This window comes from Budorcas taxicolor, chromosome 8 (assembly GCF_023091745.1).
Source record: "Budorcas taxicolor isolate Tak-1 chromosome 8, Takin1.1, whole genome shotgun sequence".
NCBI classification, from domain to species: Eukaryota; Metazoa; Chordata; class Mammalia; order Artiodactyla; family Bovidae; genus Budorcas; species Budorcas taxicolor.
In genome coordinates, this window is record NC_068917.1 from 76,596,672 (window position 1) to 76,612,948 (window position 16,277).

The 16,277-nt window shown below is 47.3% G+C and overlaps 1 protein-coding gene across 2 annotated transcripts in view; it reads left to right on the plus strand.

The window, feature by feature from the left end:
- Positions 1-16,277, plus strand: part of DPYSL2 (dihydropyrimidinase like 2) — a 116,451-nt gene that overhangs the window by 98,120 nt on the left and 2,054 nt on the right. For both annotated transcript variants that reach the window (XM_052644485.1, XM_052644486.1), the window contains exons 9-13: positions 5,676-5,832; positions 6,298-6,439; positions 8,618-8,788; positions 14,068-14,247; positions 15,344-15,509. In XM_052644485.1, coding sequence (XP_052500445.1) covers positions 5,676-5,832; positions 6,298-6,439; positions 8,618-8,788; positions 14,068-14,247; positions 15,344-15,509 — 816 coding nt within the window. The remainder of the gene's footprint in view (positions 1-5,675; positions 5,833-6,297; positions 6,440-8,617; positions 8,789-14,067; positions 14,248-15,343; positions 15,510-16,277) is intronic.

The window sequence follows — 16,277 nt, forward strand, 5'->3', positions numbered from 1 at the left end:
TTTTTTTTTTGTATTTTGGGGTTTTTTTTTTTTGGTTTGTTTTTGGCTGGGCTGCGTGGCTTGAGGTATCTTAGTTATACGACCAGTGATGGAACCTGTGTTCCCTGCAGTGGAAGAGCGGAGCACTAATCACTGGATCACCAGGGAATTCCCAGTGTTTATATAGTTTTTCACTGTGCTTTTAAGGCTGTGTTTTGAAATACGCACACACATACATTTTCCCATTGTTTCTCTCTGGATTTGTCCTCCTCCTGCTTCTTGTTCATGGGAAATGACTAACCATCCGGGCGGGAGCTGTCAAACATCTCTGACCCCCAGCCTGCTTTTATTCTCCATGAATGCGCTCAGGCCGTTGTGAATAAACACCACCCCAGCCCTCCTGTTCCCAGCTATACTAGGGAGCCTGCCAAAGGCTGGCCCGGGGTCATCTCCTTCAGTTTAGATTTTCCCCGGAGAAGAAAAGCATGAAGGTCTAACTTGCCGCCAAGAAAACATCAGCAGTGTATTTGGAGGCGTGTAGAAAGGCCAGTGAGGCCTAGTTTGTGGTTTATTATTATTAGTGGTAATTATTTCCGGCATGCAGTGCAGTGGTGTCTGTGGCCTGGCTGGGGTCCAGAAGTCCATCCGTGGTTGTCTCAGGTATAGTGTTCATAAAATGGGCAGAGGTAGAGGCCTCCTCTGGGGTGATGTAACTCCTGCCCTGTCTTTGAGGACTAAAGAGGAGAAAACCCAAAAGCAGCAAGGACTTCTGAATCCCTGAACAGGGCAAAGCAGGAGTGAGCTGCAAAGATGCCTTCCTCTTTCTAAGTTCCCCATCTTCACTTGGCCCTGGCCCAAGAGTCCTGGCTCAGCCTTGGGCTAAGGAGGCAGATGTGGTCAGCCATGGCCTTGAAACTCTGACCCAGTTCTGGGTTTTGTAGAAGCTGAAGGCCGAGTTCGTTCCCTTGTGTCGAGCTGTGTGGCCTGTGCATAGACAGGATGGGCCTCAGCTCCTTCACCAGCTCGCCCATCCACACCCAAGTTGTGTTTTGTGGAGTGAGATGAAGGCTGAGGTCAAGGGCGCTCACACTTGTAAGGATGCATTCCGGGAACCGGCCCCTCCTGGTCCTCAGGTTTCCAAAGGCAGGACTGAAGTGCAGATCAAGGAGAGGGTGAACAATAGTGAGTTACGGGAAGATCAGGAAACCGCTGATGCTCGTCCAAGGATTTCCAAAGACCGGCAGCTCTGTTTTTCTCCAGGCAGTTCTGTCTCTTGATTAGTTTCAGATCGTCGAAGCCAGGAAACCTTTAAAAAAAAAAAAATTAATTAATTAAAAATTTTAATTTAATTTTAAATTAATTAAACATTTTAATTTTAAAATTAATTAAAAATTTTAAATCTTAACTGAATTTTTAAAATTAATTAAAATTGTGGCATGTGGGATTTTTTTAGTTGGGGCATGCAAGCTCTTAGTTGCAGCATGTGGGGTCTAATTCCCTGACCAGGGATCGAACCCAGGCCCCCTGCATTGGAAGCACAGAGTCTTAGCCACTGGACTGCCAGGGAAGTCCTCAGAAACCTGTGAGGTTACAGATCTTCTGTTTTCCTAGGGTCTCTCCCAGACCTCACCTTTATGCTCAGATAAGAGAAGGGGGTAACAGAGGAAGAGATGGTTAGATAGCATCACCAACTCAATGGACATGAATTTGAGCAAACTCTGGGAGATAGTGAAGGACAGAGGAGTCTGGTGTGCTTCAGTTCATGGGGTCACAAAGAGACAGACAGGACTGACCAGCTGAGCAGCAACAAGAGCCAGTGGAACCTCTACACCTGGGTGAGTCGGAAGGGCCACCCTCAGCTCAGCCACTTCTGCTAATCCTTGAACCACAAACCGTGGCCTGTGGGTCCGTGGGAGCCTGCCTGGCATTTGCATTTCACACATGTCCCTTAGGGCAGCCAGGGTCTTCTCGAGATGCAGGTTTTTCTGCTCTGGGATGAGCTGAAACAGGCTATGCACCTGCCCAGCGGCGCCTTGGACTTCATCCTGCCTGCCTGTGAAGCTCTGAGTAGGTTAGGAATGCCGGGGACCTTCCAGGTGATTCGGAGCATTGGCCCCCCTCTTCCTAGGGGCTTCCTTTAGGGTGAGGCTGTCCTCACGTTCTGGGGCCCTCCTTCCTGCTTGGGGATTGTCACTGACTTCCTCAAGTGAGCTGCCTGCCAGGCCTCTAACACTCCCCAGAGGAACAGAGTGTTCTTTGTGAGATTCCTGAATCCGGGGTGGAGGGTGGGAGGGATGGGGGCAGCTCCCAGAGCCAGCTCGCAAGGCAGCCACTGTCCCAGAGTGGGTGTTGTGCTGCGTTATCAAGAGATAAGGCCTTGGAAAAGGCCGAGCAGAGGAAAGGAGACACGTTCCAGACTGAGAAGTGTTTGGCCTTGAGGGCCCTGGGTTTGGAGAAAAGGGCCGGGTTGGCAGGACCGCTGTGGGGGTGCAGGAGCCCCACGGTGGGAGGAGATGGAAGAGGTGAATTCCTGGGGGTGGTGGGGCTGGTTTGAGATCAAATTCCAGCTCGGATCCCTTGACTTAATAAAATATCACACCCTTCAATCAGTTCAGCACACAGTTATTGAGTGCAGAGTCATTTTCCTCAGGGTATCTCCATCAAGTAGAAAAGTAAACAAATCTATTATTTAAAAAAATGTATTGGTGTACAGTTGATTTACTGTGTTGCGTTAGTTTCTGGTGTACAGCAGAGTGATTCAGATAAACATATACATTCATTCATTTTCAGATTCTTTTCCCATAAAGGTTATTATAGAATATTGAGTAGAGTTCCCTATGATATATGGCAGATTCTTGTTGGTTGTCTATTTTATATGTAGTAGAGTGTACATGTTAGTCCCAATCTCCCAATTTATCCCTCTCCTCTCTACATGTTTCCCCTTTGGTAACCATAGGCTTGTTTTTGAGATCTGTGAGTCTGTTTTGTAAATAGCTTCATTTGTGTCATTTTTAAAACATTAGATTCCACATATGAGTGATATCATATGATATTTGTGTGAAAAAGAAAAAAAAAATTAAAACTGAGTGCTTATTGGATTATTGAAGTGGAAGATGGGATTGAGTTTCTGGAGTGTTAAAAGAGAGACCAGCTTTGTTGTAAGGCCGGGTAAGGAAGGCATGAGATGCTTCAGTGAGAAGTTCATTTCTATCCTTGAAGGCAGAAGGATCCCTTCAGAGGTCTTTATGTAAGAGAATGGCCCATGAAGATTGAAAGTGCCATGGAGAACGGATGCAGAGGCAGGGAAGGAGGTGGGGAAAGCAGAAATCAATCTGAACTCTGACTGGGAGGTTCTGTTGGAGGGTCCGTGCTGCATGCTAAATCACTTCAGTTGTGTCTGACTCTTTGTAACCCCCTGGATTGTAGCCCACCAGGCTCTTCTGTCCATGGGAGTCTCTAGGCAGATACTGGAGTGGGTTGCCATTTCCTCCTCCAGGGGATCTTCCTGACCCAAGGATCAAACCTGCATCTTTTTTGTCTCCTGCATTGGCAGGCAGTTTCTTTACTGCTAGCGCCACCTGGGAAGCCCTCTACTGGAGTGCTGCTGCTAAGTCACTTCAGTCGTGTCCGACTCTGTGCGACCCCATAGACGGCAGCCCACCAGGCTCCCCCGTCCCTGGGATTCTCCAGGCAAGAACACTGAAGTGGGTTGCCATTTCCTTCTCCAATGCATGAAAGTGAAAAGAGAAAGTGAAGTTGCTCAGTCATGTCTGACTCTTAGCGACCCCATGGACTGCAGTCTACCAGGCTCCTCCACCCATGGGATTTTCCAGGCATGAGTACTGGAGTGGGGTGCCATTGCCTTCTCCCTGTTGGAGTGAGCTGGGGAGAAATGATGAAGCCCTGATTTAAGGGAAGGTATGCAAAGGAGCTTCCCTTATAGCTTAGTCGGTAAATAATCTGCCTGCAATGCAGGAGACACGGGTTTGATCACTGGGTCAAGAAGATCCCCTGGAGAAGGAAATGACAACCCACTCCAGTATTCTTGCCTGGAGAAGTCCATGGACAGAGGAGCCTGGCAGGCTACAGGCCATGAGGTCGTGAGAGTTCGACATGACTTAGCGACTAAACCACCACTGTGCAGAGTGGAGAGGAAAGGATGTACGTAAGGCATTACAGTATTGGCTTTCGATGGCCATAAACGAGTCCAGCTTCCTGGCTTGGCCATGAGTGGATAGGGAAGAGGACGTGAGTTGAGCACCAGGAAATCAGCATTCTTTCCTGACAGTATATTGAGTTGGGTTAGACTTCTGCAAACCTTGAAAACTCAGTAATGTAACTGTGCAAAGTCCTTTACTTCTGCTACTGACAAAGTCTGCTATGAATCTGGGGGCTCTCAGAATGGTGACTCAGGGATCCCGGCAGATGCGGAGGGTTGGATACTTGCTCTTAAATACTTCATCCCACTGATGTCACATCTAATTTCCTGTCTCAGCCTATTAATCATAGCTGGACACTGAGAAAAGGACTGGGAGATGTTGGGAGAGCAGGCCAGGGGGTGTGTTTGGTGAGCAGGGAGGTCAAATGTGAGGTACCCTGGATCACCCCAAAATAAGAGTGTAGGTGGTGATTGGGGTTGGGAGCTCGAATGCAGTCTGAGCTGGAGACTGTTAACAGATTTGGGAATCAACAGAACAGAAGGTAGAATGTTTGGGTTCTCCGAGGGAGAGTGGGTTGAGTTAGTAGAGCAGTGGTCTGGGGAGGCAGTCACTTAGGAGGCTGGGATTAACATATGAAAGGGAAATGAAAGTGTTATTCACTCAATCATGTCCTACTACTCTGTGGCCCCATGGACTGTGGCCCGCCAGTCTCCTCTGTCCATGGAATTCTCTAGGCAAGAATACTGGAGTGGGTTGCCATTTCCTCCTCCAGCGGATCTTCTCAAACTAGGGATCGAACCTGAGTCTCTTGCATTGCAAGCAGATTCTTTACTATCTGAGCCACAAGGGAAGCCAGGGATTAACACATACACATTACTATATACAAAATAGATAATCGGCAAGGACCTCCTGTGCAGCACAGAGAGCTCCATCTGTAATGACCTATATGGGAAAAGAATTTGAAAAAGAGAGTGTGTGTGTGTGTGCGTGTGTGCTCAAGTCTCTTTAGTCGTGTCCGACCCTTTGCGACCTTTCGGACTGTAGCCCACCGGGATTCTCTGTCCATGGGATTTTCCAGGCAAGAATACTGGAGTGGGTTGCTGTGTCCTCCTCCAGGAGATCTTCCTGACCCAGGGATCGAACCTGTGTCTCTTACGTCTCCTTCATTGGCAGGCGGGTTTTTTTTACTGCTAGCGCCATCAAAAGAATAGATACGTGTATATGTATAGCTGCATCAGTTTGCTGTGCTAATACAACATGGTAAATCAGTGATGTTCCAATATAAAATAAAAGCTTTCAAAAAAGAAAAGAAGAGCAGGGGTCAAAGGTGAAATCTTAAGGAGCACTTATTGGTGACTGGATGGTGGGGTATTTGACTTACGCAGACACCCGTTTCCTCAGCTCGGAGACCGGCTGGCTCCTCCTCTGAAGGGGTGCTGACCTGTGGTGTGCTGCCGGGGACGCGGTGACTCCCGGCAGTGGTGGCTCCCTCCCTCCCTCTCTGTGTCGGGCTCAGCTCTGCCTTCTCTTTGTCAGGAACTGTGGTGTACGGCGAGCCCATCACTGCCAGCTTGGGCACCGATGGCTCTCACTACTGGAGCAAGAACTGGGCCAAGGCTGCTGCTTTTGTCACCTCCCCGCCCCTGAGCCCCGACCCGACCACTCCAGACTTTCTGAACTCTTTGCTGTCATGGTGAGTGTCAGCGACTTGTTCCCAGCTCCTGTTCTTGGTCTTTGCTTGGACCAGGCTGACCCTGTGGGTTCCGATATGGCTGGCAGAAGCCGGCTTGCCAACAGAAACCTTGTCCTCCAAACTCGGATTGCTGGGTGGGAGCCGGGGGTTAGCATCTGGATACTTTCAGGGGGATTCTGGGTTAAAAGCCAGGGCCGTTTTGAAAGTCACCCAAAGGGGATGAATGAGGTAGCAAAAGGGTTTCACTGTGTGTAGTGTCACTCATAAGACTCCTCATGGAAGAGGCTTAGAGACACAGCATTTAATGAAGCTTTAGTGTCAGGCCATGTCTTCCTGAATTTCCTGTCTCCTGCGGGGAGCATGACTGTGTTAAAAACCTTCAGTGGCCCGACACATAAAAAGAATAAATTCAAGGACGATGTGAGGTAAAGATCAGTAAAAGCCGGTGCTGTGTGTTTCTTGCAGTGGCGACCTCCAGGTGACCGGCAGTGCTCACTGTACCTTCAACACGGCCCAGAAGGCCGTTGGAAAGGACAACTTCACCCTGATCCCTGAGGGCACCAACGGCACGGAGGAGCGGATGTCTGTCATCTGGGATAAGGCTGTGGTAAGGGGCGATGGTCTCATGGTTGTGGTCTCTGAGCGGTAGGATAAAGCTGTGGTGAAGAGTGGTGGTCTCTGAGCGGTGGACGGGGCTCAGCTTTCTCCTGCCTCCCCATCCAAGGGCCCTGGGTCTCATGCAAGCCTTGAAATGGCAGTTGAAAAAATTCTAGAAACCAGTATTTGTGTGATAATATTAAGTTTGGAAGTCTAAGATCACTCCCCATAGGTTATTTCTTTTTAAATACCCATGTATGTTTGTCAGTATTATTATCAGTGGACCAGGAGAGACTGGAAAAAAAAACACGATGGTCTTTAAAATATGACTCTTGTGATCATTCAAGAGAAAGCTTTCTTCACACACTGGTGACTTAATCTCCCGCTCTTGGAAATAGACTCAGTTTCCTTAAAATGGTCTTTTGGATTCTCTGGATTTAACATTTGTCCTCACTATAGGATTTGACAGGCCTGCTTTGAACATACATTGACTTTGAGGAATCTTTGGGGCTTTTTATTTTTAATGTCTTAAAATGTAACAACTTTAGGTTTTCTGTTTCTTATGGATTTTTTTCAGTTATGTAAACTATATATATCCTTATTCCAAAAAGAATAAAGAAGTAAGTAAAACTCATTCATGACATCATGATTCAGATCCAACTACACTGAACATTTTGGTGAATGTCTTTGATTTTTTGCTAGTGAGAGAGTGCACATGTGCGTAAATGATGTGTGTATAAGTGAATCTGTAACACAGGCATCATATAAACTATTTTGTAACCTATCTTTTACAGTTAATGTAGTATAAAAATTCTGCACATCCTTCAACAGACTTGAAAAACTCAGTTTTCAATAGCTAACTCTTCCATCTTGATGCTGAACTGTAATTCATTTGTAATTCTTTGGTTGACCATTTAGGTTATCCTTGGACACATCTTTAGTGATGCTTATAGGAGAGGCTTCTGCAAGTGGTATTTTTGGGTCAAAGGGTGTGCATATTTTTAAGACTTTCGATATCGCTTGTTCCTTCCAGAAAGATCACACCAAATTTGTGTGCTGCCAGCAGGAGATGGCATTCCCTAGTTCCTCCTACCAGGTCCAGATCAGGCTTATCATCAAAAAACCCAAAGTATCACCAATTTTACTGTGAATTTTGTCTTATTGTTTTACATTGAATCTCTTCAGTTACTGATTAAAATGTATATTTCTTTCATATGCTTTCAGCCATTTTTATTTTTTTCTCCCTTACAACTCGCTCATTTCCTTTGCCCATTTTTCTATTGGATTTAGAGTGGATTTTCTAACAGTGGATTCATCTCTTCAAATCCCACATTTAAAGGGACACGAAGTACATGAGAAAGTGGGGGGAGGGATGTGTGAGAAGTGTGATCGATATCCAGAGTTTGCTGCAAGGATGGGGCGCTGAGACTTCTGGGTTGGCTGGACTAGGAGCTGAGGTCTGTGCCTGTATCTTTGGAAAGAACAACCATTCACATCAAATCATGTTTCCTAAAGATGCATTGAGGCCCCCTCAGCTTTTTTTAAAAAAATACTTCTTGCTTTGAAATAATTATACTTTCAGAGGATTTTGAAAAGACGGGATGGACAGAAAGGTCCTGTGTGCCCTTCACCTGCTAATAGTTACATCTCATGTATATTTGGAGTGTGATTTCCAGACCTGGAGAACGACAGTGGTGTGGTGCATGTGTCTAGTTCTGTGTCCTTTTGTCATATGTAGATTCATGTAACCATCACTGCGATCAGATAGACGTGTCCTCCGTCATCACAGAGGACCCCATGCTGCTGCCCCTTTATAGTTGCACCCACCCCTAACCTGCGAGGAATCTCTGTCTCACCCCTGGTGTGTTCATCTCTTAACTTCGTTATTTTGAGAATGTTTTATAAATGAAGTCATACAGTATGTGACCTTTGGAGACTGGTGTTTTTTGGCTGTGTCAGGGCTTGTGGGATCTTAGTTCTCTGACCAGGGATTGAACCCATGCCCTCCGCAGTGGAAGTGCAAAGTTCCCACCACTCGACAACCATGGAAGTCCCTGGAGATTGTTTTTTTCCACTCAGCATAAGGCCCTTAATATCCAAAGCGTCTCTTTTTATTGCTAAGTAGCGTTCCACCCTTCGACTTTTTAACTTGTTTTTCTTACATGTGTGTGTGTATTGTCCTCCTCAGGTCACTGGGAAGATGGACGAGAACCAGTTTGTGGCTGTGACCAGCACCAATGCTGCCAAAGTCTTCAACCTGTACCCCCGGAAGGGCCGCATCGCTGTGGGGTCCGATGCTGACTTGGTCATCTGGGACCCCGACAGCGTGAAGACCATCTCTGCCAAGACCCACAACAGCGTAAGCCCTGTTCACGGCATGGACCCCATCCAGACCAGTAACAGTCTCAGAGAAGGACAGAGGCAGGGACAGTCCCCAGGATTTATGAAAAGAACTCCCTGTGATCGGAAGAAACTTTTCCCCAGGATATGTTATAACTTGCAATTTGCTGAGAAAAAAATAGCTCTTTCCTTTTCTTTAGTGAGGTCAACATGACCGTTAATTTTATCATCACTTTGGAGTACAACGGCCTGTCTATGGCTAGAAAGTCTCTATCTCTGGACCTTCAGAGCCTCTAGCATCATGCCTGGACCTCAGAAGCTTCTAGAAGTCAGGGAACATTCCATTTTAATAGTTTGGTGCATCATCTCTCCTGGCATCCCCTGGTGCAAGGGATTCAAATAAAACATTCAAATGTCCACTCCCGAGATGCCTACTGGGCACTTTCATTCTTTGAAGCCACTGCTTTCTCACTGTCAGTGTGGCCATACAGAAGCCTAAAAGGCAGATGCTCTTATGTCCTAAAGGCATGAATTGATTTGGAAGAAATAGAAGAAATACCCCTGAAGGCATTTTGATCAGGATTTTAGGATCTGTAGTTTTGGGGTATCTCTTGTCTCTTGGTCTAGATGGCAGAGCTTGAGGGTGCCCTGTCTTGGTAATAGGACCCTGGGAAGGTGACTTCATGTCATGTCTTGGGATTGTTGGCTTAGAAGAGGGGTTTTGACGAGGCCCCTGAGTGTCCTGGATTCTGTGAAGTCAGCGGGCATTAGATGGAGATGTAGGTACCATTGGTTCTTCATTAAAAAAATTGTGTGTGTGTCTGTATAATATAGAAACGGCAAAAGGGAAAACTTTGGAAAAGAAACAGGTATAGGACAGAGTTTTTCATGTCAGAAACCTCTATGACTTTTTCTTTGGCGGATCATCACAGCTTATAGTATCTTCATTCCCTGACGGGGATTAAATGCCAGATCCTTAGCAGTGAGTCCTAACCAGCAGTGACTCCTGGACCACCAGGGAATTCCCCTGTATGACTCTTAAAGTGAATTCTTAGTGAATGAAGAGGCTTTTTGAGGTAAACTTCTAAACTGAAAGCTGACTCAGTGAGGAATCTGACTCTAGGTTGCTCACTCCAGGTGTCCTGGGCCAGCAAGTATGGACGCCTCCTCCAAGGGCCAGCTCAGGGAGGGCTTCTGGCATTTCTCCAGAACACTGCTGGACTCTTAGCTAAATCCTAATCCTCTTTCCTATGTGGGCAGAGGGCCTTGGGCTGCACAGGCACCCGTGGGTGCTAGGTGGGTGGATGCCTTTAAGGAAGTCTGCTCAGCTCTCAGTATTAATGGTGGATTTTCCCTTCTTCCCCACTGGCTGGCTTAGCTCCACAGCGGAGCCTGACAGCGGCCCCTACTGGTGACTTAGGTCACGACCTCCCCGGGGCCCATCATTGGCTTTTTTGTGGGCAGGGATCCTAGGGTCCAAAAGGAGAAGGGGGCAGCAGAGGATGAGACAGTTAGATAGCATCACTGACTCACTGGACATGATTTTGAGCAAACTCCGGGAGATAGTGAAGGAGAGGAAAGCCTGGCATGCTGCAGTTCATGAGGTCGCAAAGAGTCGGACACGGCTGAGCAGCTGAACAACAACAACAACAACCTAGGGTCCTGCCTTGTGAACCTACCTCTTCTTAAGCCTTCAGCATCACAGCTCCGTTTACCCTTTCATTTGGCCTTCTCAATAAAGGGATGGTATTATTATCTCAATCGGGAAGATAAATAAAACGGAGGCTTAGAGAGCTTAACTGACCAGTCTAACGTTACATAGCTATTTTGCGGTAGAGCTAGAATTAGAACCCAAAATTGTCCAGGGCTTTTCCCTGCCAGACTGTGTGTGCAGCCTCTTGGTCAGGGTCAGAGGGAGAAAAATGTTTCTCCCTTACAGAGTCCCCTTCCCAGAGGTAATGGAAAGAGCCGACTGGACTCACCGTGTGAGCTGCAGACGGCCTAACTAGGGCGCCTGCATGGGAAGCTCTTAACCCGGCAAAGAGAGGATGTAGAGGAGTGACGATTCAAGAAGACAGATTCCGCCCTCGAGACATTCCACAGCAGTGCCCTGCCTTTACCTCCAGGCAGTCCTGGAGATCGTAACTTCTAACAGTGCCTCTCGCCCATCCAAACCTCTTTGAAAGAGCATGTTTGTGCAACACTAATTATCTAGGAGAACACTAGCAGGAGGCTTTCCCCGTGTAATACAGTGTTTCCTACCACGGGGCTAATTAGCTTTAATTTGGAGTATTTAGCTAACTCTTGCTGACAGCCCTGTTGCTACTAAGCCTCTGCTTGGATTTGCCCAGCATCCAGCCAGATGAGTCATTTTAGGAAGCACGTGTGGGTGGAAGTTATAAGGGTCTATACCTGGTAAACGATCAGGTCTCGCTGCCTCATTGTTTGACAGAGTATGTGTGTGTGTTAGTCGCTCAAGTCGTGTCCTACTCTTTGCAATCCATGGACCGTAGCCCACCAGGTTCCTCTGTCCATGGGATTCTCCAGTCAAGAATACTGGAGTGGGCAGCCATTCCCTTCTCCAGGGGACCTTTCTGACCCATGGATTGAACCTGGGTCTCCAGCATTGGAGGCAAATTTTTACCATCTGAGCCACCAGGGAAGCCCTTGACAGAATATAGGCTCCGAACACCCCAAGTTGTGACTGACCATTGAACTTGTTAATTTTAAGTCACTTAGAGCCATAGGACTTTTTCTTCCACATCTTTTAAAAATGGGAGGTGACCCATAGATCTTCTGAGTGGTGAGATCCATCTTTTTTTTCTTTTTTGATATGAACCATTTTTAAAGTCTTTACTGAATGTTACAATCTCATTTCTGTTTCATGTTTTGTTTTTTGGCCACGAGGCGTATGGGATCTTAGCTTTCCAATCCAGAGATTGACCCTCAGCCCCCCTGCATTGGAAGGTGAAGTCCCAACCACTGGACAACCAGTGAAGTCCCATGAGATCAGTCATTGTTAGGCAGCTAAACTCAACATGTGCATCTCAGGATGTCTTTGCCGCTTGCAATCTTTTTGGGAAAGTGCCATAAAGAACCAGACGGTGAATGAAGGATTTTCTAAATGCCTACATAATGCTGAGTAGTGGGCTAGATGATTCTGTTCCTTTTATTTCTTGTGATCCTAGCATCATTCCTGTAAAGTGGGCTGTGTCCCCTTAGAGATGAGGCAGCTGAGTCTCAGAGAATTGTGAGGGATTTGTCCAAAGTCATACAGCTGGCAAATGGCAGACCTGGGATGTGGACCCCGGGGCTGCTGGCCCCATGGCCAGGGTTGTCTCTGTGACTACAGGAGGGCATGAGAGGCGCTTGTCAGAGTGTAGACAATTAACTGTGGGGGGACATGAAAGAGCTGGGACTTGATTCAGCCCTCCAATGATAACCTTTTTGAAGGTCCTTTCAGAGCAGACAGAATTCTTTCCCATATAACGCTTCTTGTGTTATCATCTCTACATGAGCCTTGCGAAGGAGGCAGGTGAAGACACTGACGGTCTGAGGCAAGATTAAAGCTCGGAGTCATACAACTCCTGGATTTCAAACAGATCTAAGGTGCCGCCAATTTTAAGATACTGTGTTTAGGTACTGCTATGAAAGAAAACACATCCAGAAGGAGGAGTCTAATAGGATACTGCTCTAAAATTAAATGCTTTGCTGCCAAGGGCCAGCTTGTGCTGAGCATGGGATACATGAGAGCTGGATCTGCCAGGTACAGAAGGGATGGCGAATCTTGCCTTTCTTGATCCTGGGTTTTGGTGCAGAGAGGGCAAAACTGGCTTCTTGGAGAATCTGAACTGAAAGCTGGGGCTTATGCAAGCTGTGTCCAGCAGCGGTCCAGAAAAAACCGGAGGGTGAGATTTTCCTGTTATATTTTACAGGTTTGGGAACCCCCCAGGCCAGTGGGAAAAGCTGACTCCAATCCCCTGGAAGGGCTCAGCTTAGCCTAGGCTGACATTGACTGGGCAGCTCCATGTGCTGTGAGGTACAGGCTCATTTCAGGGACCAGTGTCTTAGAACCGATGAAGGGCTTGGGGGCACACACTGTGGTCCTGGGAATCCATGTGCAGAGTTGCCTTCTTTCCCCCAGGTGCCTCTTCATCTTATTCCTCCAGAAGCTTTCACGTTACTCCTTTGAGTCACAGAGCAGGGCTGTTTCGTTGCTGTTTTCAGTCAACCCCACAGGTCCAGTGTGAGCTGATGGGCCAGCCTGGGGCTTCTCCATGCTCACCAGCCCCTGCACTAAGCAGGCGATGTTGCCCTGAATGGTAGTGCATCAGCTCTGTTCACAGACTGACTCTTCAGTGCTGATAACCTGGTCCGAATCTCCCCAGAAGCCCAGCTGCTTTTTATGGATGGAAACTTGTTAGTTGCTCAGTCGTGGCCCACTCTTTGCAGTCCCATAGATTGTGGCCTGCCAGGCTCCTCTGTCCATGGGATTTCCCAGGCAAGAGTACTCGAATGGGTTGTCATGGAGCTGCCTGTTAATTCTCCAGGTCCAGGCAGCTGTACCTGTGAGCAGGACAGGCGTCTGGAATCTGGAGAAGGAGCAGTGGGGGAGCTGAGGCTGTGGGGTGGGGCGGTGACACGTGAAGCTTTTACTGTTATCGCAGCAACAAACTCACTCAGACAGAGACCCCAGATGTTTTCCAAGAGGGCACACAGATACATCCCCCTTTCTCCATGAAAGGCTTGGAACCAAAAGGATGGCTGCCTTGTTGGGAAATTAAACCTCAAGCATTTTATCGATGGCATGTCTCTGGAGTTACCACAGTCCTTTCATTTAGCAACTTCAGTTTAACCACATCGCTAACTGATTGGAAAACCAAGCGAACCAGTGGGAAAAACGACTCGTGGATGGCTCATTTCAAGATTAAATTTAGAACTTGGTCAGAGAAGGCTTCTTGGGGTTTTAACCTGATTGGAGCCTGAGTTAGTGAGAGCAAAGTCACCGCTTATATGAGGAATCATTTTCTTATATTCGTGTGGCATTTGCAAACCCCTCTGCTTTTTTATATAACCTTTCTCTTCTGTGATTTTTGCCCCTCAATTTTGTGTGTGTGTGCTGAAACTCAGACAGAATTTAGACCTAGTGATGAAGTCCTGGTCAGTTAGGAGAGGGACCCCATCTCTGGGCTTTTCTTTCTTCTGAGTGATGGCTGGGCAGTGAGTACTGCCAGATTGATGAGATTTTGCCAGGACGGAGGGTGAATTCTGAAGTTTACTATGTTCCCTCCCTTTTAGTCTCTTGAGTACAACATCTTCGAAGGCATGGAGTGCCGTGGCTCCCCACTGGTGGTCATCAGCCAGGGGAAGATTGTCCTGGAGGATGGCACCCTTCATGTCACCGAAGGCTCTGGGCGCTACATCCCCCGGAAGCCCTTCCCTGACTTCGTTTACAAGCGTATCAAGGCAAGGAGCAGGGTGAGTACCTCTGTTCTTAGGAGTGGTTTCTCTCATGGATAAAGTTCAATTCCATTAACATGGAGCACCCTGAGTCAAACTGATGAGGTGAGTACAGAAGATTTAGGGAGAAGGGAAACATGGTCTTTTTATTCCTGGAATTCAGTATGCCAGTGGAGGAGTCAGGCATGTCTACAGCCAGCCAGAGTAATGTGAGACTGCATTGTGTACTGTGATGAGGCTCAGAGGAGGGAACTGCTGCTGCAGTTATAAGAGAAAGTACCATGGGGAGAGGGCATTTTGAGTTGGGTCTTGAAGGTTAAGTAGAAGCTGAACAAGTCAAAGAAGGGAAACAAGGGAATTAGGTAGAGACAAGGTTATGAGCATAGAAAATGTAGAGTGTATTTAGGACATGGTGAATACTCTCCAGCACTGGTGCTTGAGGACCGTGAGGCAGGGAATGGGTGGAACTATTGGAATTAAAGGTAAAGTAAGATTGGAAGCTCTGGGGCCAGATCTTGAACATGTGACCAGACCCTCTTCACAACATGTTTGAGAATTCCTACGAAGTTTAGGCTCAAGTGCCTTGGGAGAAAATGGGAAGAACTGTTCATCAGTTAAAAAAAAATGTTTTATATATTTATTTGGCTTCATTTGGTCTTAGTTGTGGGATCAAGTTCCCTGTGTGTGTGTGTGTTAAATTGCTCAGTCGTGTCTGACTCTTTGCGACAACATGGACTGTAGCCTGCCAGGGTACTTAGAATTCTCCAGGCAAGAATACTGGAGTGGGTAGCCCTTCCCTTCTCCAAGGGATCTTCCCAACCCAGAGATTGAACCCAGGTCTCCTGCATTGCAGGCAGATTCTTTACCAACCAAGCCATCAGGGAAGCGCCTCATCAGTTTTTATGGGATCCATGTTAAGGAAGCTTTGCACTGGAGCTGGGGTGCTGGCTGCGTGCTGATATCTGTCCCTGCCATATTCTTCCGTAGAGAGCCCTCCACCCCCAAATCCCACAGGGCCATCCTGGCACCTGTTACTTCCCCATCAGGCAGGTAGTTGCCAGGTAGGTATCCTCTGTGAATGTGACCTGAGTTGAGCGGTTCTTTTGTTTTGCAGCTGGCGGAGCTGAGAGGGGTTCCCCGCGGTCTGTACGATGGACCTGTGTGCGAGGTGTCCGTGACACCCAAGACGGTCACTCCGGCCTCCTCGGCTAAGACGTCTCCGGCCAAGCAGCAGGCCCCACCTGTCCGGAACCTGCACCAGTCTGGATTCAGCTTGTCTGGTATGGTTATGGCTGGGTCAGAGCCTGCTTCTGCAGGGCCTTGCTCCATGTTGCTGGTGGGGTGGGCATCACTTTTGTAGAAGAAGAAGTGGAAATGAATGATAGACCCATTCTCCCAAAGATGTAATTCACTAGAGATGTGATTCACAGCAGATGGCGGGTTGCCTTTCAGAATCTTGACATGAGTCTATGTCACATATAATGTTCTGATGGCTGCACTATGTCCAGGACGGTGTTTTTGTTGTTTCGTCACTAAGTCATGTCCCACTCTTTGCGACCCTGTGGACTGTAGCCCACCAGGCTCCTCTGTCCATGGGATTTTTTTAAGCAAGAATACTGGAGTGGGTTGTCATTTCTTTCTCCGGGGGATCTTCCCGACCCAGGGATCGAACCCATGTCTCTTGTGTTGTCAGGCGGGTTCTTTACCACTGAGCAGGATATCAGAGGACATTTTTTCAATGTATTATGTCCATCGTGAAAAAGGATATTGTGGTGTTTTAGGACTCTCCTCTCCCTCACAAATGCAGTAAGTTGGAGTGGTTCAGCTTGTGGAGTCTAGAGTTTAAACAGCTTAACTTCGCAGCCCAGATGCAAGCTGTGCTTTGGTCTTCTCATGTGTAGAATGGGTATAATGGTAGTAATTATCTCTTGGGGTTGTTGTGACGATTAGGTGATTTAATATACATATAAAATGCTTAGACTCGAGTCCTTTGAAAATTGTTAGCTATTAGTCTGGATAAAATATGTGACATCAAGAAAGGTGAGAGG